General features: G+C 42.7%; 1 protein-coding gene and 1 pseudogene across 11 annotated transcripts in view; one reads left to right on the top strand and one right to left on the bottom strand.

Moving 5' to 3' along the window:
- Positions 1 to 4,944: 4,944 nt before the first annotated feature.
- KIAA0753 (KIAA0753 ortholog) overlaps positions 4,945 to 24,232 on the top strand; it is a 133,625-nt gene continuing 114,337 nt past the window's right edge. For 3 of the 11 annotated variants that reach the window (XM_085878052.1, XM_085878050.1, XM_085878047.1), the window contains exon 1: positions 6,384 to 6,771. In XM_085878052.1, the coding sequence (XP_085734178.1) occupies positions 6,691 to 6,771 (81 nt within the window). In that variant the 5' untranslated portion in view covers positions 6,384 to 6,690. The other 8 variants (XM_085878053.1, XM_085878048.1, XM_085878049.1 and 5 more) reach the window with 8 other exon arrangements.
- On the bottom strand, positions 10,960 to 12,626 carry LOC147028062 (uncharacterized; annotated as a pseudogene).

Raw genomic sequence — 24,232 nt, 5'->3', positions numbered from 1 at the left:
TGGTCAAGTTTCATCAAAATCGTGTGTGTAGTTTCTGAGAAGAAAGCAAATGCCTGTTTTGGGGGAAACCACCCCTCCCCCCCCACAATAAACCCCTTAGACCCTGATGTTTTAAAAAAAATAACATGAACAAACTTTGGTACATCATGAGTCATGAAGGTTGTATCTCTTTTTATGAGGTTGGTGGCAGGACATGCACTTTGGCGACCTTAAAACACTTCATTCTGCAACACACATATAACAAGTAAAAAATACATAAAATGTCATCGCCCTGGTCACTTTAATGATTTTGCTATATGGAGTTAAAGGTCTGGTGTTGGCTTAGCAGTTAGGGTGGTGGCTTGGGATCCTAGGGTCCTGAGTTCGAGCCCCGTTGGCCACTGAATTAACACCAGGGGGTTGACTCGGACTGTCATCCTTCCGAGGTTGGCTAAATGAGCACCAGTATACTGGTAACGGGGCACTGCATCAGCGGTATAGCCATGCCCCTCACCAGCAGCCAAAAAGGCAGCACACGATGGGAACTGAGTTAAAGGGATATCCCATATTTATGTAGAAATAAAATGGCCGCCAGTCTACCAGTCGGCCATCTTTGATCAGATCGTAAAATAAAGTGAGGATAACATGTATGCCATCATGTACTGTGCTTGTGCCACGTTTGAACAAAATCAGACTATGCACATCTGAGTAATGGTTGGGGACACATTTAAGTAACAAAATGGCCAACAGTCGGCCATCTTTGATATAATCTCGAACAGAAATGACACGCATATGTAAGCCATCAGTCTTTATCTATGTGCCAAGTTTGAACAAAATCGATAAATGTATGTCTGAGGACGTGTTAAACATCGAGTTTTTTTCAGCTAAAATGGCCACCAGTCGGCCATCTTCGATCTGATCTCGAAAAAAAATGGCGTGTATATGTAAGCCATCATTCATGAGCCTGGTGTGGCTCAGTGGTTAAGGTGGTGCCTTGGGATCCTTGGGGTCCTGAGTTCGAGCCCCGCTAGCCACTGAGTTAGCATCAGGGGGGTTGACTCAGCCTGTCATCCTTCCGAAGGTCGGCAAATGAGCACTAGTATACTGGTAATTATCCCTGCAGGGTCGAAGGCGACTAAAGGGTTGGCATCAGGAAGGGCATCCAGCCGTAAAAACATTGCCACAAGAAAAGGTAACATGATTGTAGCCCGCAAAAACCTGACCCCTGCTCAGGGATAAAGGCTTTCAATTGGTGTGATGATTATTATGATGTAAGCCATCATTCATTATATGTGTACGAAGTTTGAACAACATCGGTAAATGCATGTCCAAGAAATGGTTGAAGACATGTTAAACATTGGGTTTTAACAACTAAAATTGCTACCATTCAGCCATCTTGGATCTGATCTCAAAAAAAAATAATGACGTGCTTATGTAAGCCATCGTTCGTTCTCTGGGTGCCAAGTTTGAATGAGATCAGTGAATGCATGTCTGAGAAATGGTTGCGGAAGCATGCACGCACACACAGACATGGAAATTTAGAACAAATCCATAAGCCCCCATTTCAGACTAACTTTAACAGGTCAGGTATGGGAGCATGCACCGGAGCAGCATGTTGCTGCGTTTCTGTCAGTACTCCAGAGGCCTCCATCTGGCCACCCCCCAAGCAGATTCCTGGCCTATCCCCATCTCCTTGAGATGCTGATCAACTTGCTGCAACAATGAGGCACGTGATTGGCCCATTGGCCTCCTCCACTCAAGAGGCTCCCTCACTGAGAGAATCTGGTGAGCAGGATCAGCGTCAGGAAAACGAGCCACATGTCCATACAGCCGCAGCTGATGTTCACACGGACTATGCAGGTAACAAATCTCATTTGAGTCTCTCTCAGCAACTGCTTGTTGGACACAAATTCTGACCAGCGATAGCCAAGGATTCTCAGGAGAGACCCGGTACCAAAGGAATTAAGTCTATGTCTCAGATCCCTGGTCAGAGTCCAACTCTCACATCTGTAGAGCAAGACTGGAACCACCAAGGACCTCAAGACTCGGACTTGCGTCGTCCTGCACAGGTACTGACAGCAGCACACCCCATGATCCTTTGAATCCATGATTCCCCAGGCTTGATCCAGACGTCTATTGACCTCTGACTCACAGCCAGCAGGGACATGAATATCACTGCCACGGTAGGTGAATCTCTCTGTGACCTCAACATCCTCACCACAAACATGTACAGACAAGAAAGCAGCATCCACGATGTCATTGAAAGCCTGGATCTTAGTTTTGACCCAGAAAACCCATAATCCCAGTGGCTCTGACTCCTCATTCAGCATGTCGAAGACCCCCAAAATGATATCTAGAGTCTCTGCAAAGATGACCGCATCATCTGCAAAAACAAGGTCAGAGATCTTGACATTCCCAAACGATGCACTGCAGCTTCATCTCTCCAACATCCTCCCCAGAACCCAGTCCATACAAGCGCTTAGAAGTGTGGGGGTCAGTACACACCCCTGATGAACTCCAGTAACAACTGGAAATAAGTCAGAGATGGTATCACAACATCTCACAGAACTCTCAGTACCAGAGTGGAGTTCAGACATCGCATTGATCAGTTTTGGTGGCCCCCCCACGAAGACCAAGAATCCTCCAGAGGGCATCCCAATTCACTGAATTGAATGCTTTGCAGAGATAAACATAGGCTGCCAGCATCACCTGCCAAAACTTTCGTCTATGTTCGGTAAGGACCCAAAGAGCAAGAATATGGTCAATCGTTGACCTATTTGGTGTAAAGCCCGACTGCTCGGGGCGCTGGTGCTCAAGCAAATGGTGTTGAACTCTCTCAAGAATTATCCGAGCAAGACCTTGCCCGGCACTGAGAGTAGCGTCATCCCTCAGTCGTTGTTGCAGTGGTCACTCTTCCCTTTCCAGAGAAGGACAAGAAGACCCCTCTTCCAGTCAATTGGGATGATGTCTGTATTCCAGGCAGAGCACAGAACTGCATGCAACGACACGAGTGCAGCATCTCCACCAGCTTTGAGAAGTTCAGCATGGATGCCACAGATTGCGGGAGCTTCACCCCATTTTAGCCGGTCCACCGCAGACTGTGTTTCCACAAATAAAGGTGGAACACAGTAGATTGGAGGGTCAGCAATTGAGAAAGTAGCACTGCTGACATCCAACTCAATAGCTGGTTGATCAGCCTGGTGTAGCCACTCAAAGTACCCAGCCCAGCAGGTCTTCAATTTGTACTCCTCTGTCAAGAGCCCACCACCCTCTGCTCGAACTGCAGTACACCGAGGGACATGCTTGGAGGGACGCAATGCACAAATTCGTCTGTAAGCAGGATGAGAATCCCTTGACCGCAGGTAATGCTCTACCCCCTCACATATTGCTCACACATAGGCCTCCTTGTCCACCCTCAGCGCATGTACAGTTTTACACCTCAACTCTCTGAACAGCTCAGCTCTGCCATTCGGCCTGGCCCAGTGACTCTTGTCAATGGTATCCAGTGTCACTTGAGAGACAAAATTCTTATTCGCCCTACGGTGAGTTCCAAGACATGCACTGGCAACATCAAGTATGGTGGTCTTTAACGCACTCCACAACTCTTCAGGATTCCCCAAAGCACCCAGACCCCCCAAAATCCCCACTCAGCACGATTCACAAACTCCTCAGCTACCCTCTCATCCTTGAGCTTGCCAAGATCCAGCCGAGGCTGGGATGGTACCATTCTCCCAGATTTAAGCTGAAACTTTAGAGTAGCTACAACAAGCCTGTGATCGGTGTTGAGGAACTGAGCACTCCGGTAGACCGTGAAGTTCTGTATAATCCTCCAGCGACCATCAATGAGCCCATGGTCAATCTGCTTTGCCACATCACCAGCATTGGAATACCAAGTCCAGCGATGAGCCAGTGGGTGCTGAAACCATGAACCAGCCATACTCGGTCCATGACATCTTGCAAAGTCAAGGAACTTCGTGATATTTCAAGGTTCACATTTCCAGACCCATGGGGACCAACACGTCTCATAACCGCTCCAACCAGTTCCAGTCGAAGCATCAAAATCCCCCAAAACTCGAAGAGTGCCTTGCCTGGGGCACTGTTCAACCACAGACTCGAGCATAGCATAGAATGCTTCCTTCATGTTGAGATCACTTGCCTCAGTCGGAGCATATAGAGACCAGGGAAACGACACCCAAGGAGTGACAAATCCTTAGTCGCATAATTTGCTCATTACCTCAATTATCATTGGAGTCAGCTTCTTGGACACGGCTACAGCAACTCCTTGGGCATGGTGTCGTGGCAGTTTTGGCCACCTCAAGACAGAAAAACCTTTAATTCAGTTTAAACTGTTTATTCAGTAATAAATATCAGACTCGTGCACGAGGAAGCCCAGCATAGAACAGTGCCTCAGGCAAAAACTTAACCTTAACATAGAGTATAGTGTGTGTGTGTGTGTGTGTGTGTGTGTGTGTGTGTGTGTGTGTGTGTGTGTGTGTGTGTGTGTGTGTGTGTGTGTGTGTGTGTGTGTGTGTGAAAATTTGCCACAGTGACAACGATGGTGACGCATGAAGTTTGCCTGGACTGACCATCTCTGAGCAACTATGGCGACCATGAAGATCCATAAAACCCAGAAAATGAAGAACCTAGTATAAAATTGAGTTGAGACATAGTGTCGGTGGGATGTTATGGAAATACGAAAGTGCAGACACTCATGCCCTTGGGACTGATGAAAGCCCTTTTGAAAGAATTCAACAATTGTTGCTAAAGAACCACAACCAGTTGGATGATTGTGATGAAGGGATGTGGGACAATAAAGATATCTTGAAAAATGAAGGGGAAAAAGAATTTGAGCGGCTTGCTCAAATAAAAGCTGATTAGTATAAATGAAAAAAGCGATTGCCGATTGGATGTATATGTTTGGTGTTCACAGGGTTCTTTTCTTTTCCAGATCACCTTGGTGCCCAAACTCTGTGGAACGAGACAGCATGTGGAGGTGGTGGCCACCGGGGGTTGCATCCACTTGCTAGGGTGTCGACCCACCACAGCGTGCAAGTCTGGGTGACGCGGTGGAAACGGGTCTGCTGCTCGCCGACGACAAATTTAAACTTTTGTAGGTTTGTCCTTACAGAACAAACCTTTGTGTTGTTCTGTACGAACGAAATGGAGGAATTGAGGGAAACTGAATTCTTAATTATCCCCTGCCAACCAACGAAGTTGGCGGGGGATATAGAAATGGGTTCCGTCTGTCCGTCTGTCCGTCACATTTCGTTTCCGGAGCTGAACCACAAATCCCCTCAAGATATATTTACAAAATTTGGTACACATAGCAAGCAAGTGGTGAACTGGTGCCTTTTGATATTTTCTAATTGATAGGTCACATGGTTTGGCGGCCATGTTGGATTCAAGAAAAATATTAAATAATGCTTTCTCTGGAATCACATAACCTAACGAAGCGAAAATTTGCAACTATCATCTTCCATCATGTCTGCATACATAGTAAAAATTATGACGTCAAGTCACATGGTTTGGCCATCTTGTTGAATTGATGAGGGCTTCAGTTCATGCTTTGAGAAATAATTTAATAAATATATGCTGGGAAAGCTCGGCAGAAGGGGAGCAGTAAAAGGCTTTGTAAAGTCTTATCTCTTACTAGATGGCCAGCAGCACCAAATCACATACTCTTTCCCTTCCCTCATCGAGGCAAGCTCCGATAACGGACCGTTTTTCATCCTGTGTTTGTGATTTTAACCTTACAAAGTTCCATCTGTTGTTTCTCCAAGACGCCTTTCTTTGTTCAGTTCAGTTAATTTCCTTTGATGTATTAACCATGCCCTTGAGGATCGCACGCACACACACACACACACACACACACACACACACACACACACACACACACACACACACACACACACACACACACACACACACACACACACACACACACACAGCTGGAATTATAGATAGATGAAGGTTTGAATAACTGCAACTTTCGCTTCGACATGTAACTTATACGGCAAAGCTGAACAAACTAGTTTTATTCCAGAATTTTTCAACAGGTGAAATGTTTTTTTTTTTGAAAATGTCAGCAATGTTTTACGACACAATTCAAGGCAACCTGTCATCGACAAATTCACACCGCATTCCCGCGAAACAGTTCACGTTCGTTTTGAGCGCGTTTGGGAGTGGTAAGATGGCGGACGTGCGGCGTCAAGCCGCAAAGCGGAAGAACGATCCGGATGTTGTCATGGAGATCAGTGGTTTCAACGCGTCATACTATAAGTCATTGCTGTGCCATTGACGTACGTTTCATAAACTTCGGGAGCGTAATTACACAATATTACAGAAACGTGAGTCATCAAGCAACAAACTCCGAAGCCGGAAGTGAGAATAATAATAATAAAAACAACAACAACAACAACCTATTGAAAAAAATTTTTTTTCCTCCAGGTTGAGCGTTTTGTCCCAAGTCGTGATAAAAAACGAGTCATGTTCGATCTCTAACTTTTTACGAACGACGTTGTGAAACGGCGAGTATCATTCCAAGAACACTTCTATGTTTGGCAGCGGTTGAGGCCTACCGTGCAAACTGAGACCAGATTTGTTTGTTGAAATATTGGGATTCATGGACGTTGTAATGTTTGTGTTATGCTTATTGTTTAATAATTGTAACAGTTGTGTGGCAGGAATAACAGGACCTTCTGATATCCTTCCATGCCGTTTGGAGCTCAGCATGGTGGTGATGGACGGTGGGTGGTTGAACCACAAGATGCATGGCATGGTAACAAAGTGCAGGTTCGTGTTGTTGATTTTTTTTTTGTTCCAGAGGGTATTGGTTGTTGTCTCCTTTAACGAGTGTCGGAAGGTGGACGGCCAGCCTCTCCCATGACTCACAGGTATATCCTCCTGACCTCTTGCCACCACATTATGGCATCACGTTCTGTTCTCAAGGGCTCTTCTAGAAGTTGGTATTGAATCCCCAACAACCTCCACAATTGTAGTTTGATTGTTGTAATAGTCCTTAGGCTATTTTTCCAGGGAGGCTTAAAATGAGTTTTCGTGGCCAAGTCTGGCATATTAGGTTTCTTGATCTCATTTTGTAGGTTTATATCGTAGAAAAAATATTAGACCGGGGAACGTTTTCAAAAAGTGTCCAAACTATGAGAAAAATGGCATTTTCCAAAATGGCCACCATCAATTTTCATGAAATTAATTTTTAAGTTATCTCAACTTCTAAACCTCCTAGAAATATAATTTAGTTATCTAAACTTAGGTTTTTGGGGTCAAGGAATCCAATTACATACATTTCAACTACCTATATTCATTTCTTTTTGTCAAATAAGTCAAAATGGAGGCATGTAAATACCAAATACCATTTCATAATGGATATTCTGGGATAGTGATAGAATGCTGTTTGTATTCATTTTCATATTGCCGTTAAGTTCCAGATTGGCATATTCCATATTGTATAAATGGTGTTACAATCACTGATTGTTTTCTTGAATGTTTTATGTAAATATGACTAAGACGAATTCAACAAAAAGTATTTATTATACATTGCAGACAAATAACTCGCAATCATATATATATATATATATATATATATATATATATATATACACTAGCCCACTGGCAGGTAATCATACGAAATCATCTGTGTACCAGAACATGCACTCATTTAGTGTAAGTGTTCTGTAGTATATGTACATGAATTATTCCAATGTCTAAATAATGCATTCATTCAATGTCACTGTCATCACTTGTGGCAACATCTTCTGTGTTGCAGCAGTCGTCGCTACACATGCATACTACCATACAGGCACGTCCCTGTTGTCGACATCGACATCTCTTCCTGCTGCACGGAGTGGAAGATTTGCAAGAACACTTGACGAGATCCAGCACTTTACTCGGTGCACGTGGTTGGGTCATCCAAACAATGGATATGTCGCCTCTATGTACAGCCCAACCGTGGCCATGCGGGGAAGGGGCTTCCATTTCTCTTTCCAGGCTTCTCTTCCAGATAGCAGTCTGATAGTTCGCTCGGCAGATATGCATAATTGCGCTGTCATGGCATGGAGGTAGCTTGGTGATATCTGTTGTGTGTCTATTCCATTTTTTACTGCGTACATCGTTTGTGTTGCTACGTTGCGATGAATGGTACAGGTGACGTATCGCCTTCTCTGTCTGCTTCAGTGTTTCATCATCTGGATCAAAGTTCTCTCCAAGTGTCTACCTGGCCTGGCAGAATTCGTCATTTCCTTTCAGAAGGTTCAGTGATGATTTCTTTCCATGTCTAGTGAATCAACTTGTGGAATCACATCCACTGAAGGCATGCATTCCAGGTAGACCAGCACATACATCAGGACCTAGATTTTCAGCAATACTCATCACATTGATGTACGACCACGCCTTGTTCTTCTGTACTCTGAAGAGCAGTTGTAGTTCTTTGGAACAGAGGAAAACCGAGAGCACCAAGACATCTGTATCAGGTGACTTGATCAGGATTGGTGTATCGCTCTCTAAGCTGGCATGTTTCGCATGCAGGAGAAGACGGGTGTCAGCCTCTTCATGGTCACACGTGAGGTCATCTTGTGGCACGCTAGCATTACATCCTGCATCACTTCTGGCGAAGCAGACGCATGTCTTGTCCGATGTAACGTACACTGTTCTGTTAGCTAGCAGTGTAACAAATCCACCATCTCCATCATCTGTCCACTTCTTCAGCAGGAACGTGAGGAGCTCCTCCTTGTAGGGTCCACATCATAGGGCTTTCTTGTACTGCTTGGGGACTGGTTGGTTCCCAGACTTGATGCTGTAGTGGAGTACACCTACGACGTCATCTCTCCGTGCATGCTCGGCATGCTTTATGGAGACCAATGGATATCTATCCACAACCCAGTGAACAATGGCTGCATTCCCTGTTCCTTTAAGCAGCGACTTGAAAACCTGCAGTGCCAGATGATCGTACGTGTTCTTTGGATCCAATGACTGCAGTACAGACATAGCGTCTACTATGTGTGTTGTGTTGGGTGGCAGAGGGAGTGGTACAGTTTCTGCTTCATCTCTCAGTATGTGCAGCAGATCTGCTTTTACTGCACTTAGCTTGGCACCGTCTGGATCTGCCAGAGATCTGGGAACACTTGTCAGTTCATATGACAATTCGTCACAGTTCACTTTACCTCTCTGTCCACAATCATACAGCTGTGCGAAGACGGCTGTTGTTTCTTAGTGATAATCTTTCTTTGTGACTTCCTTGTATTGGTTTTCTGAGTGAATGACGCAAATGTTCTCAGTTTTAACTTAGGCAGAGGATCGTGGAAGTCTACATCACCATCTGGGTTAAGTCGATCATTAGCAAATGTATGAACTTCCTTCAGTCCCACTTGTCCTGCAGTCAGGAGATCCGTCTCGATTCCAGGTGTTGCATGTTTTCCCGAGGCAACATGGGTGATCACCTCCTGGTGAGTGAAGGGGTCTACTAGATTTTTAACAGTTGCCATCAACTTTTGTACGACCTCTTCGTCATGCTTGACTCGGGATGTTGAGCCATCTTTGTGCGTCTCAACTCCAGCTCTACTCATACCACTCAAATCCTTACTACATTGGTAGAACTGTGCCTTGTCAGCCGCAGTCCATATCCATTGGTTGACGCTTTTGTGACGTAGGGTTTTTCCTCTCAAACCTCCACTGGTCTTTGTGTGTCTGTTGATCGTAACTTTAATCGTCTGGTCATGGGCGATTCTGCTGAATGCATTGCCTGCTTTGCGCTCAACTCCAAAGTTCCCAACTAGGAATTCTTCGTAGGCATCTGGATGCGTTTCTGGCAGGCATTTCATCTGCAGTATGTACACTGGCAGGTAGCGGCTGTAGTTAGTGCGGTCATAGGCTACCATCCACGGCAACATTTCTTGCAGGCATTCCAGATGCATAAGCCAGTTGCCTGTCCTGGTTGAATGAAGGAAGCACAGGAGAAGTCCGACCATGTCAATGAACTCGGACCAGAACTGGGCATTTGGACCACATGACTCTGAAGCGATCAAATTCTTCCTTCAGATTGGAGAAATCTGCCAATGAAATCAGATCCTCAACTGATACTAGTGACAGTTCTGCCCGGAACTTTGACACCGACAACTGAAGTTCAGGGGATTCTGGTAAATCCTCGTCATTCCGCCACCTCAAATAGGCCTCCCATCGAAGATGCCACATCGCTTCATACACTGTCCTCAATGCTTTGATGCCTCGATTGTAGTGTCTACCACTCAGCACTTGATCAACGCCAGATTCTACAAGGATATCACGCAGTCCAGCACTTCCATAGCGACAGCCAATGACCTCCATGTGTTTCAGACCGGTATGGAATGCTCCGAGTCGTAGAACTATCCGGTGAAGGTCATCTTTCAGGTGTGGATTGTTGCTTACCTCTACTGCTCTGGCATACACAGCCTGGTCAACGGTCACAATCACAGACGGTTGTCCATCCCCAGTAGATGTCTGATACGTGTAGTCCACTGTCAACCACGTCCATGGCATTAGAGAGGACTGTCAGAACAGTGGCCAGGTCATTGGGCGACTCATTGATGACCGGCATGTACCCAACATTGTGAGGTAGACAAACATCATCACTGCTCTGTAACATCTGGTTGGTGTGGCTCCAGCCAGGTACTACCTTTTAACAGAAAGAAACACAGGAAATCTACATATATATGTTATGTTATACAATGGACATAACGAGTGTACATTATTAAGACGGTATTATTGAGGACTTTGTTTCAAACTTGAAATGTATGATCGAGTTACATACCTGATGATATATCTCGTCAGGGGTCGACAAGTCTGGTTGAAGACGTCCTTACAGCCATGCCATATCCAAGTCATGTGTCCCGTCAAGTGACATGGTGGCAGTTGTAACAATGGTAGCTGCATCAACGACACTGTCTGGCCCACATTGAGGTGAACATGGGTAATCAAGTAGGGCCCTCTCAACAAATGGTAAGGACCTTGGTTTTTTTCATGTGTATAGGCCTCTCAACCCCTGTGCTATTTTGACCTTGGCTCTTCGGTTCAGACTTGGCCATGAGAACTCTGGCTTGCAAGATGATTCCGTTGGTACAATGTTATGCTGTGACCGGACGGTGTGTCTTCACTGAAGTCATTGTTGTCAAATACAAAAGACACTGGAACATTTTTTTTTTTTTTTTATTTTTTTTATTTTTATTTTTACAATATTCGCAGGTAGTTTCTCTTCTCCATCATGCTGACGAAGTTCACCAATAGCTGTTTCGATCTCCTGCAGTTTACTCAAAGAAATTGTGTGGCCATAGCCATTGAGCATAGTTACAAGGTCTGTTCTACCAGTGACTGCGGATTGCCATTGCGAGAGCCACATGTTTTGGAGTTGGCACACGGCCATTCCCAGCAGCATACAGAATGTCCTGGCATATGGACATGACTTTCGTCTCATGGGTTTCATCAACATCGGTGTGCTCTTCTGTATATTCGCCACGACCGGACAAGATCCAGGATATCATATTAAAGAGTACAGGTGGCGTCATGGACTTTGCTTTGGCACGTGTACAGTCGTCTGGTGTTTGTGGCCATTCTGTTTTCGCCACATTCTTTAGTTCACGATGAATTTGCAAAGCTAGCATGAAGGCATTGTGCATGTGTGTTGGGACATCACTTGTTGATGAAGTGATTTCCTTCTCGAATTCTTCTTCTTGTAACACCGTTGTCACTGCTCGTAAATCGTGCACTAATTTTCCGACATCAAGCCCAGAATTGAAGAGAAGTTGTGGCACATTCTTCTGGGGCTGGTTATGGAAAACCAGTTGGTCTCTGAAGTGCTTCACTTGCTTTTCCTTAAGGTGTTTGATCAAGTTTGGAAGTTGATCTGAATCAACTTGGTGTTTATTGAGAGATGCAGCGTACAAACTGCGCACTGTACCCATGTCCCACACGACCACATCTTCAACTACATTCTTCTGTATCAAAGAAACTATGTCATGAAATGCTTCAGTAGCTTCACCAGAACCACTTGTCATTGGATTCGTCACTTGACTCCTGACAACTTTGATGTACTTGTTATAACAGGAGTCATGTTTTAGAACATCACCAGCAATCTCATCATCGCCACCACGCGCACCACCACCTAACTGATACAGAATCCACGTGTCTCCTTTTGTTTGTGCAGCTTCGTTCAACTTCTCTACTGTAGTCTGAAGTGTGAATGGTTTTGCTGGGTGTAGTTTGCGACGATATTGTGTGTCTTTCACGAATTGTTGTTGACAAATCATGCATTTATCTAAGTCTGTATGGGGTGCAGAAGAGCATGTGAGTCTTTTGTGCGGCGAGCATCCTTGGCCATCATCTGTGGTAGTCGCATCGGCAGCTCTTTTCCTTTCGACTATCAAAATCCCCTTCTCTAATGTGTAGGACTTGTAGCAATGCTGGTGACGGATGATACTGCATACTTCGACTGGCAATGGATGAGTTCCTTCAATGTACGGATGTAGTTGATCATACACATGGTCTTTTCGTCGCTTTGCAGAATCACATAGTTTTGTCCAGGCTCCTCCTGTGAATGTTTGTTCCTTCCCTGGTGCAGAACTGTACCCATGGCAGACACACTCATCCCATCTTGTGTTTGCCATGCCTGCAAATATATAAATAGTATATAAAATAAAATATATTTACACACTATCTTTGAAAATCGCTTTGGATCGACATATGTGTCGCAAAATATGCCTGTTTGGCACTAAAATGGTGGCCATTTTGATTTTTTTCATAAACAAATGAGCAAATGTAGTTGATATGTAGTTAATTGGATTCCTTGACACCAAAAACCGAAGTTTAGAATCCTAAATTTTATTTCTAGCAGGTTTAGAAGTTGAGATAATTTGAAAATGAATTTCGTGAAAATTGATGGTGGCCATTTTGGAAAATGCCATTTTTCTAATAGTTTGGACACTTTTTGAGATGGTTCCCCGGTCTAATATTTTTTTTTGTACTGTACAAACCTACAAAATAAGACCAAGAAACATAATATGCCAGACTTGGCGACAAATTTTTTTTTTCAGAATAGCCTAAGGACTAATATGGAATAGGCAAAGCCAAGAAGCGACCGTAGAATTCTTCTTACATTTGCTTCTTAAATATATCAAATTAAACTGTCTTTTTGCTATGAAAAAATAAATATTACCTTAACATTGCCTTCACAACAACAACTACACTGCCTAGAACAGGATCTCATCTGCAAAAATAAATATTACCTCAACATTACCTTCACAACAACAATGACACCGCCTAGAACAGGATCTCATCTGAAAAAAAAAATCCTCAACATTACCTTCACAACGACAACTACACTGCTTAGAACAGGATCTCATCTAAAAAAATTAAATACTAGAAGTGAACGTAGAATTTTTTTTAAAGTGAACCAAGCTGTTAGTGAATAGAAGTGAAGTAAAGTTAATAGAAGTGAACAACTGTATACGCAATTTCCAGTTACTTCAGCCTGGATTCGGAATCAGCGATCAAATAACGTAAATCACGATTAAAAATTATTTTTTGATGATGTGGGAGATATCTTTATTAAAATCAGTGGAGGAAATGCACACCATGTCTGATATTATTTGGGTATTTCATGTCTCCGACGATGCCTTTATCTCCCGGCATGCATCACTCCCCATGACAAAAACCGGAAACAACTAGAGGGGGAGCACTCGGTAGAGTGCAAAACCTCCGCCGCCAATACTGCTTGGTCACTCAAGTGAACCTGATATATCCTATTCATTCAATTTGATGTCAATAGTGCTCAGAGTTATAGTTTGCAACTTTCCCTTTTACTTTTAACTTTTACATACTCAATTCATTCGTCATAACTCGATTCCTTGAGACAGAAATTGATTTTACGTGGGTATATCCACCTGAAGTTCCAAAAGCAGCCGCAATTATAATTTTGGCATGTTTTTTGTTGGAAATCACTTATAACATGCAGAAATGCAAAAAGAAAAAATTAATTTTGTTGAAAAAAAAGTTGCAAATTTTTTTTTTCTCAAACAATTTTTTTTTTTGGGGGGGGGGTGGAAATCACTTAAAACATGTAGAAATGCAAAAAAAAAAACATTCAAGTATTTTTTTCAAAATGGCCACCATAGCGGCCATATTGGATTTTAGACCAAGTCCAAAATCTAATGGCATGATCCTTGGACCATACCTAATCCCCCCACCAAGTTTCGTCGAAATCCGTCGAGGTTTTCCGTAATACTGTTCACAAACAAACAAACAAACAAGCAGTCATAGACTGGTACTTACGAAATCGTCAACTTGACCTCTGACCTTGTCTAATAAAAGCTGTCTCTCGAGAAGGTAGCGACGCAAACCAGCAAGTTTCTACGATGATTCTGTACCAAACCATCAAAAATCGAATGTTTTGGGTGTTTGACCTCACTGTGACCTTGACCTTTGACCGATTTTGACCAAAATCTAATCAGCGCTAGCCACCACCCTCCTGAATCACGTGGTGTAATTTGTCATTGGTAGCTTCTTCCGTTCTCGAGTTATCATTTTTTGGATGTTTGACCTCACTGTGGCCTTGACCTTTGACCGATTTTGACCAAAATCTAATCAGCACTAGCCATCACCCTCCTGAATCAGGTGGTGTAATTTGACATTGGTAGCTTCTTCCGTTCTCGAGTTATCGTGCCTACAAACAAACAAACAAACAAACAAACAAACATACAAACAGAAACGGAAGTCATCAATATACTTCCGAAATCTTTAGATTTCGTTAGTAACAAACAAACAAACAGAAACGGAAGGCATCAATATACTTACAAAATCTTTTAGATTTCGTAAGTAACAAAGGGGTGAAAACATTAACCTCCGATCTTCGATGGCGGAGGTAAAAAAAAAAAAAAAAAACCCGAAACAAAACAAAAACCAAAGCAAAAGGGTCATAGGCAACGACACGGATTCACAATTGGCAGGGTATTGTGTTGTTTTTGTTGTTTCCTATTCTCTCATGTGCACGCGTTAAGTAAATTCACAAGATAGAAATAAAACCCAATCGTGTTTATACACCGCACAGTGTTTAAAAACAACCGGAAGCAAAAGGTCATGGCTAACAACATGGATTCCAAATAGCCAGGGGTATTGTGTTGTTGTTTCCTATTCTCTCACGTGCACGCGTTAAGTCTGAAGCTCACTGCGTTCGCTAATATGGAATAGGAAAAGCCAAGAAGCGAACGTAGAATTCTTCTTACATTCGCTTCTGACTTTACATGAAACTTGTTCACAACTGTATACTTGCCAACTATACCGTGGTACATGTAAGCACCACACAGCTAATGATTTTGACGCAATTTCCGGTTACTTTGGCCTGGATTCGGGATCAGCGATCGAATAATGTAAATCACGATTAAAAAATATTTTTTGATGATGCAGGAGATATCTTTATTAAAATTAACTTTGGGGGAAAAATAATTGAATAAATAAATAAATGAATGATCACTTCTGGTCAAGAATAAAAGAAATTAAAAGTTCCGGAAAGAGTTTCAAAATCACTCCCGGTAATGTTAAATACAAAATAAACACTTCCTGTCATGAAAAAACACTTTCGGAAGTATAAAATTAACTTTGGGAAAAAATAATTGAATAAATAAATAAACACTTCCAGTCATGATCTCCCAGCATGCATCATTCCCCATTACAAAAACCGGAAACAAAAAAAAAAAAAACCAGAAGCAAAAAAAAAAACGGAAGCAAAATGGTCATCACCAACGACACGGATTCACAATTGGCAGGGTATTTTGTTGATTTTGTTGTTTCCTATTCTCTCATGTGCACGCGTTAAGTAATATTCACAAGATAGAAATAAAACCCAATCGTGTTTATACACCGCACAGCGTTTAACAACAACCGGAAGCAAAAGGTCATAGCTAACGACATGGATTCCAAATAACCAGGGGTATTGTGTTGTTGTTGTTGTTTCCTATTCTCTCACATGCACGCGTTAAGTATGAAGCTCACTGCGTTCGCTCATAATAGTTCCTGCTTTATTATTTCCAAAATCTCAGTGACATTCTGCTTTACCACTTCAGTTGCTTTTACGATCACCAGCACAACCTGGCACTCCTCAACCTGCAGGTTCCCTTTGCTTCGTTTTTTACATTCTACTTATTTAGACGTTTTCTGTAGTTTCCACATAATTTCAGCCAAACTCACTGGGTGCGAACACCTCAATTATCAAAACCGTTCTTTCCTTCATTTATACCCAATCACCATGTCCCATCATACGTTTGATGGGATGGCCAGCTCGTACTTGGGCAAGATGTGCTCGTTTTCGATCATTGCTCTTGGTGGGCAGGCAGGATAGCCAAAAGTAATGCACACTTGCCCTTGAGCTGTCTAATCTGCTTTCCAATCTCCGCAGCAATAAACTCTCATCCTGATGTTCCACATGCAGGGCAAGCCATCCATGTGTGCACCAAAAGGACTTTAAGCCTGCGGACATGTCTGCCAACTCTGGCTGTTGGTGGACGTTAAAGGTCCCACGGTAGCTGTCTTTCATGAAGAGTATGTGAATTGGTTGATATGAAATCCTTCCTTTGCTCCAATTCTCTTATCTCAGATTACCAATTTGGTTTCAGACCAGGTCACTCCACTTTAAACATGCTGCTTCTACTCACCCAACAATGGATGGAGGCCCTCAATGTCAGACATGAGACCAGGTCGGTCTCTCTGGAGGTATCTCGTGCTTTTGAGACAGTCTTGCATCCTGCCTTACTCTCCAAATTATCTCTCTCCGAATGAACCGTCTGGGAACCCCCCACCCCCTCCCCCCCGACCCACATCTACTTTCTTAATAATCCTTCTGAGGAAGTTCAGGCATTCAAACTCCTGGGTCTCACCATCAGCCGTTATCTTTCTTGGGCAAGCCACATTACAAAGTTGACCTCCAAAGCCAGTCACCGACTGGACATCCTCTGTCGTAGAAAGTCCTTCCTTGACACAACTGAACTTCTATCTACAGAGAAGGCTTTCATCCACAACTTGATGGAGTAATACTCTCCCCTCTGGGCTCGCCTCTCAGCTTGATGCCATGGAAACCAAAACCTTCAAGATTATTGGAGTCTCCCACAATGAAGCTGAGTTTATGGACTTGTCACTTTGCCAGTGCAGACAGGTCGGTGGTCTCTCTGTCTTCTACCGCCTCCTTTCTGGTCTTGCACACTCTGCTTTTTCCATGCTTTGTACCTCCCCTCCTCCCAGGTTTCTATACATGGTCCACTATAAACCCTCTTTCTGGTGAAACTACTTTCATCCAAAATCACTGTTCAACTTCACTCATTTGTTCCTCTATTTTTCCCCACATATAGAGTCTGGACTCGATTTCCACATTCTCTTCAATCTCATTCTTCCCTCCAGCTCTTCAAGACAGTCGTTCACCACCATCTCAGGTCGTCCCCAATCCAAAACCATGATATTTTTTAACCTCGTTAACCCCACCCCACCACAATCCCTCCTCCATACAAATTTCAGTTTTCCCTACTTGGCATTTCCTTCTGTGTCCACCTTCCACACCCCATGCATCCTATCCTGCCCCCCATTCCTCTCCACACATTTTGTTTATCCAAGTCTTTCTTTGTCTTAGCCTTCTCCTCTGCTGTTGGTGTTTCCCCCTCTCTCCACTGTTCCTTTTGTTTGCATCTCTACTGTTCCTTTTGCATCCCGTTATGTCCTGATCCATTCAGTGTAAGTGTATTAGCACTTCCACAAGCCTTGATGATGTATACAAAAAAGAACAAATTATCACTGGTACTCTGAACAAGTTTCAAACTCCTGCACTAACATAAAGCAGTCACTGCAACAGCAGTACAGCCGTCACCCCAGCAATGGTGCACACAAATTCCATTGGTTTGTGCCTCCATGACTTTACTGGTGGCTAGGATGTGGATGTTTTTTGCCAATATGCCACTGGATTACCCTCTGGTGCACATTGCTATGCCTTTGTGTGGACAATTGTTCTGACATGCTTTTACCCCATGCACACGAAGCAAAAAGCGGGGATAAGCATTTGGTTCACTTTGTCTGTCTGTCTGTCTCTACAAGCGTCAATTTTTGATCAAGGAGCAAGTTGATTTCAATTGAATGTTGTATTTTGAACATTAATTGAAACATGAACCTGCAGTTTAGTAGGACTTTGGCTCTGAATTTGGCAAATTCTATGTAATCTCATCCAGATTGTGCATGCGCAGAGAGGAGCAAGATCTTTTTTTTTTTTTTTACTCTCTCTGCTTGTCCAGCAGTCAAACAAAATTGAAAGTCATTCCAAACAGGAAACTTAGTTTTTACCCCTCAGCCCGAATTGGCTAAGGGGTATTGTCGTCATAGCCGTTGTCCGGGCGGGCGTCCGTCAACTTTTGGTTTCCGTCAATTTCGAGGAGAACGCCTTGTCCGATTTAAATCCATTTTTGCAGGGTATGTTGGGGTTGAGTAGAGGAAGGTTGCTTTCGAAAATGGGCACGCTGCGATTTTCAATGTGGCCTCCATGGCAGCCATCTTGAAATTGGTTTCCGTCGATTTCGAGGAGAACACCTTGTCCGATTAAATCCATTTTTGCAGTGTGTGTTGGGGCTGGGTAGAGGAAGGTTCCTTTCGATAATGAGCGCAATTTGATTCTCGGCTGGGCCACCAGGGGGCCAAAACTGAAAACCTAGAAATGGCCATTTCTCCTTAACGAATGGCTGGATCATCACCAAATTTTTATCACAGGTATATCTGATGAGGACACATGATATATAACCCGGGTTTTTGATTTGACCTATTTTTCAAGGTCACAGAGGTCAAAGTTCATACTTCGGTGTTCGGGCGTCCGTCAACTTTTGGTTTCCGTCAATTTCGAGGAGAACGCCTTGTCCGATTAAATCCATTTTGCAGGGTATGTTGGGGTTGAGTAGAGGAAGGTTCCTTTTGAAAATGGGCACGCTGCGATTTTCAATGTGGCCTCCATGGCAGCCATCTTGAAATTGGTTTCCGTCGATTTCGAGGAGAACGCCTTGTCCGATTAAATCCATTTTTGCAGTGTGTGTTGGGGCTGGGTAGAGGAAGGTTCCTTTCAATAATTAATCAGTGCGATGCGATATCCAATATGGCAGCTAGGGCAGCCATCTTGAATTTGGTTTCTGGACAATAACTTGAGAACAGCTTGACTGACAGATTGATTTTATTTTCATGGGGGTATAATGGGGGTGGTTAGAGGAAGGTTCCTCTCGATAAACAGCACAATCCGATATCCAATATAGCGGCTAGGGCAGCCATTTTGAATTTGGTTTCCGGACAATAACTTGAGAATGGCTTCACACATTGATTTTATTCTGGCGAGGTATAATGGGGTTGAGTAGAGGAAGGTTCCTTTCCAAAATGGGCATGCTGCGATTTTCACTGTGGCCGCCATGGCAGCCATCTTGAAATTGGTTTCCGTCAATTTCGAGGAGAACGCCTTGTCCGATTAAATCCATTTTTGCTGGGTGTGTTGGGGTTGAGTAGAGGAAGGTTCCTTTTGAAAATGGGCGTGCTGCGATTTTCAATATGGCCACCATCTTGAAATTGGTTTGCGTCAAGGAGCTGAGGGGTTACGCCCGCTTTCCAGAGCTATTTTTAAGTATGTCATAATGGAGACAAACAACAGGCATGAATAACTAATTTAATGTGTTAAATAAGGTAATGTAAAAGATGTTGCATCAATGGCAGTAAATTTCGAAAAAAGTTTTTAGATCCTCGTGGAGGATCTCCAAGTCTTACTCACGTTGTTGTTCTTGTGGACTTTTTTGTTTCACAGCCTACAGTTTTCATCGAAATTTCCTGAAACTTGGCATATATATGTAAAAATACCCTGCGCAGACAGTAACCATCTCCGATTTTGAAAATTCCTCCTGGAAAAAAAGTTATGACATCAAAATATCTCCGCTAATGGAAATTGCCTAAAAAATTTTCTCAAAGTAGGCAAGCTTTTTGAATTCTGTTTGCGGAAGTCGAACAGGGCATTAGCAGAGATCAATTACCGCACATATGATACATCACTATGACGTCAGATCAATTTTTATGACGTCATTCCTATTTTTTGACATTTTTTGTTTCACAACCCAGAGTTGTCATCGGACCTTCGTGAAACTTACCATGTATATGCAGAAAGCCCACTCGCAGGCAGTAACCATCTCCAATTTTGGAAATTCTTCCTAGAAAAAAGTTGACGTCATAATATCGCCGCTAATGGAAATCGCCTATACCATTATCTCTGAAACTGGGCAAGCTGTTTGAATTTTGTTTGCGGGAATCAAGCCGGGCTTTAACACAGATAATTTATCGCAAACCTGATACATCACAATGACGTCATATTCGTTTTTATGACATCACCATGAAGAGGACGAGGATCTTCGCTCATTCGAGCTTGTTTTTCTCCAACCTTGAAAATCTTTTTTTTTTTTATTTCAATTGAATGATATACTTTAACACTGGTGACCGCAAATCGCCTTCTTGGCACTTTCAAAAACCTTCCATTTAGCAGTACTTGGACAAAGTATTAACACATTTTACATCATCTTGACCAATCAAATGTGCTGTTTGCAGACCCCAACCATGTCATGTTTTTCTCAAGGCTGCGTGGTGGAGTAATGTGTTCTACGAGCTCCAGTTTGGCAGTGTTTCACATCCGGAGAGATGGTCATGGTTTTTTCTGTTTCAACATTGCGAAACCTGCACTTGTCTGATTGTCTCAATCCTGCTATTTTCCCAAAACCATCGGTGTAGTTGTTGATTTTTCACGTTTGTTACCTCTGTCATCAAAGGTGGACGAAGGTTATGTTGTCGCCACTGTTTTTCTGTCTGTCTGTCTGTCTGTCTGTCTGGTTGTTTCTTTGTCTGTAAGCAGGGTATCTCAAAAATTTATGAACGGATTCGGACGAACCATGGTGGACAGGTTGGGTGTGTGACAAGGACCAATTGGTTCGATTTTGATGAAGATCCAGATCTGAATACGAGAGGTTTTACATTTATTAAGTGATTCTTCACCATTGAGAGATAGGGCCAAAAATGGTACATCCCATGGTCTCTCAACCACGTTGAATTTTAATTTGTGCAGCGTGCTGTCGATAGTCCATAAAGGCAAAGGTTGGCGACTTTTAAGAATCTAAAATATAAAAAAATATTTTGATTTGTTCACCACTTTTTTTGGTTACGATATACTGTAATTCCATGTGCGTTATTTCATCCTTTTAATGTCTTCACTATTCATCTACAATGTAGAAAATAGTAAAAAAACCAATGTCACCCCCAGGGTGACCCGTATCTTGCCAAAAGGTGACCACGTGTGACTTCTTTAAGGTCACACTGAGTTGAACAGAGCTGCTATCCACCAGGAGTGCCTCCTTGAAGAATATCTGCCTACGAGAGATTCCGATGAGAATCGTTCTACAGAGTAACCATGAAAAATATGCGTTTGCCTCATAACGTCACCAAATGACGTCATAATGTCTCAAGCTTGACATATCTAGAAAGCACTCATCGAGGTGTTCAATTTGAGGTACTACACGATATGGTTCCTAAAACTTGAAAATTTGACCTTGGGGTCAAATATGTTTGACCTTTGGTGCTAACCATGAAGGTCAAGGCCAATCGCCACCAAAAATTAATCAGCTGAGTGCCAGACCATGAACTATATTCCCATGAAGTTTGAAGACGATCCAATCAAAATTACTAAAAAAATAAGGGTTTCGTCGACTCCCCTGATTTGCGACAGTGACCTTGACCTTTGACCGTGACCTTCAAAATTTTATGCTCTGAAAGGGACCTCTATAGGCCTCTGATATGCGAAGTTACAAAAATTTCCAATGATAACTGTGCTCTGCAGAATTTTTTATACGTGATTACAGACAAACAAACAAATAAAAAAATAAAATAAAAAAACATACAAGCTGACTAACATATCTTGCAAAAACTTTGTTTTGGCAAGATAAATATAGAAAAAACCCTTGAATGAGTAGGTGTGTCCAGGCTTTTGACTGGTACTGCATATGTTTATACAGTGTATGTATATGTATTTACAGTATATGTATAAGTATATACAGTATATAGATGTATGTACGAGATGTGTTCAAAAAGTATCCAACCTAAATTTTTCGTGCATAAACAAATGAAGCTCGGGAGGCGTGGTTTGGTGCACGTATGCCGGCGATCATAATCGTATGCGTGAATATTTTCCTGCCTGCAGAAGCTGTCAGTCGCCGACAAACCGCCGATGAGTGAGGAAATGTAAGTGAGCGCTGTCGGATTTTCGTTTTTGACAAAATGACGGATCACTGTGGTCTCATTGCCAGTGATCACTGTGTTGAAGTTGGGATCGCTGTTCAGTCTCCAGCATGTCCTGTGCGATCTCCAAACGGAGTTGCTTCTGCTTGATCGTTAGCAGCTTTGGCACAAACTTCGCTGAGATTCTCCTTAAGCCCAAATTCTTAGTCACAATGGAATGAACGGATCCAATGCTGATGCCCGCCTCGTCTGCAAATTCTCTGATCGTGATTCGATGATCCTGCATCAGCAGGGTCCTCACTTGGTCAATGACGATCTCATTTCGGGATGTTGAGGGCCTACCAGAACATGCTTCACTTTCCACTGATGTGCAACCATCTTTGAAGCGGTTGTACCACTCTTTTATCTGTGTGGTGCCCATTGCTTCGTTCCTGAAGGCCTGTTGAATCTTGCGGATCGTTTCCACTTGGGAATCGCCAAGCTTTACACAAAATTTGATGCAGTAGCGTTGTTCAAGTTTTTCCGTCATTTTGTCAAAAACGAAAATCCGACGGCGCTCACTTACACTTCCTCACTCATCGGCGGACTGTCAGCGACTGACAGCTTCTGCAGGTGGGAAAATATTCACGCATACGCATTAGGATCACCAACATACGTGCATCAAATCACGCCTCCCTAGCTTCATTTGTTTACGCACGAAAAATTAAGGTTGGATACTTTTTGAACACACCTCGTATATGGATATACAGCATATTACAGGGTTCCCACTGACCTGGAAAGTCAGGGGAAGTCGGGGAAAGTCAGGGAATTGAGGTTGGTCAGGGAAAGTCAGGGATTTTTCAGGGATTTTTTTGTTGGTCAGGGAAATGTGTGATTAGTGCCTAATGATCTTAATTAGTACCCTTTACACCCAGTCAATTATTTTGTTCATGATTATGAAAGTTTTCTTTATTGATCTTTTCATGAATTGTTTGCTGTGCAGATGCTATGCAGGCAGATGCTTTTCATGATGATGCTGTGCAGGCAGAAGGTGGAGTCACTTCTGTGAACATTGATAAGCCACTATTGATGTATGTCAGTGGTTCTCATGCCAGGTATCAAGCAGCACTGGAATGTAAACGTAAAGCCACAAGTGAGCTCGATCAAAAGACTTCAGCTATAAAGAAAGCATGTGAGCAGATAAAAGTGCTTCAGAATAAAAAGGCAAAATTTATGGAAGAAGCAGCAACTGAGTCTCGGAAGGTTGATATGGAAATAGCAGAACTACAGAAACTAAAGAAGTAACAAACTGACATTTCACTTAATGTAAGCAACTGTCCATACTGTATATGTTAACTATTGTAATAACGTTACTCAAACAATTCACATTTGTTTCCTTAATTGCTAGTTTTTTCCGACCATATAATTCTAAGCTATACATGCTGCTTGATGTTATTGACATTTTCACAATTCTAGTAGATAACATCTTGACTGTTACTGCAACTTCCCATGTAACATTTGAGTAATTTCACTTCTGCGGCAGTGAACGTACCTGCATCTGCAGGGAATGGTACAGGAGTACCCACCGAACCGTAGAAGTTCAACAAATGTTCCTTTTAGGACCAGATGCTTGTCGAAAAATGTACAATATAGTAGTCTGTTAGTCATTTCTGCAATATCATCGGGTGTTCTCGCTTGTCTGCAATGTCACATTAACAACATCAATGTTTCGTTGTTATTTTGCAAGATTTAGATGTTCTAAATGTTGCTAATTTTTTTCTGATATAATTTTGATGTGGTCATGGTACGTGGCACGTTTGACATTAGTATGATTTGTGTTTTGTAAGTTTTATATTAATAAAAAAAATTAAAATGCCAGTACAAGCTGGGAAAGTGTACTTTCTGGACCATTTTCAAAAAGACCAAAGTTAACACCCAAAATGAAGAATCAGTTTAATTTCCCAACAAAAAT

The sequence above is a fragment of the Eptatretus burgeri genome, chromosome 4 (assembly GCF_056783735.1).
Source record: "Eptatretus burgeri isolate ZD-2024b chromosome 4, Ebu_testis_v1, whole genome shotgun sequence".
NCBI lineage: Eukaryota > Metazoa > Chordata > Myxini > Myxiniformes > Myxinidae > Eptatretus > Eptatretus burgeri.
Note: the sequence above shows the minus strand (reverse complement) of the source record. Positions and strands in the feature narration are given on the sequence as shown.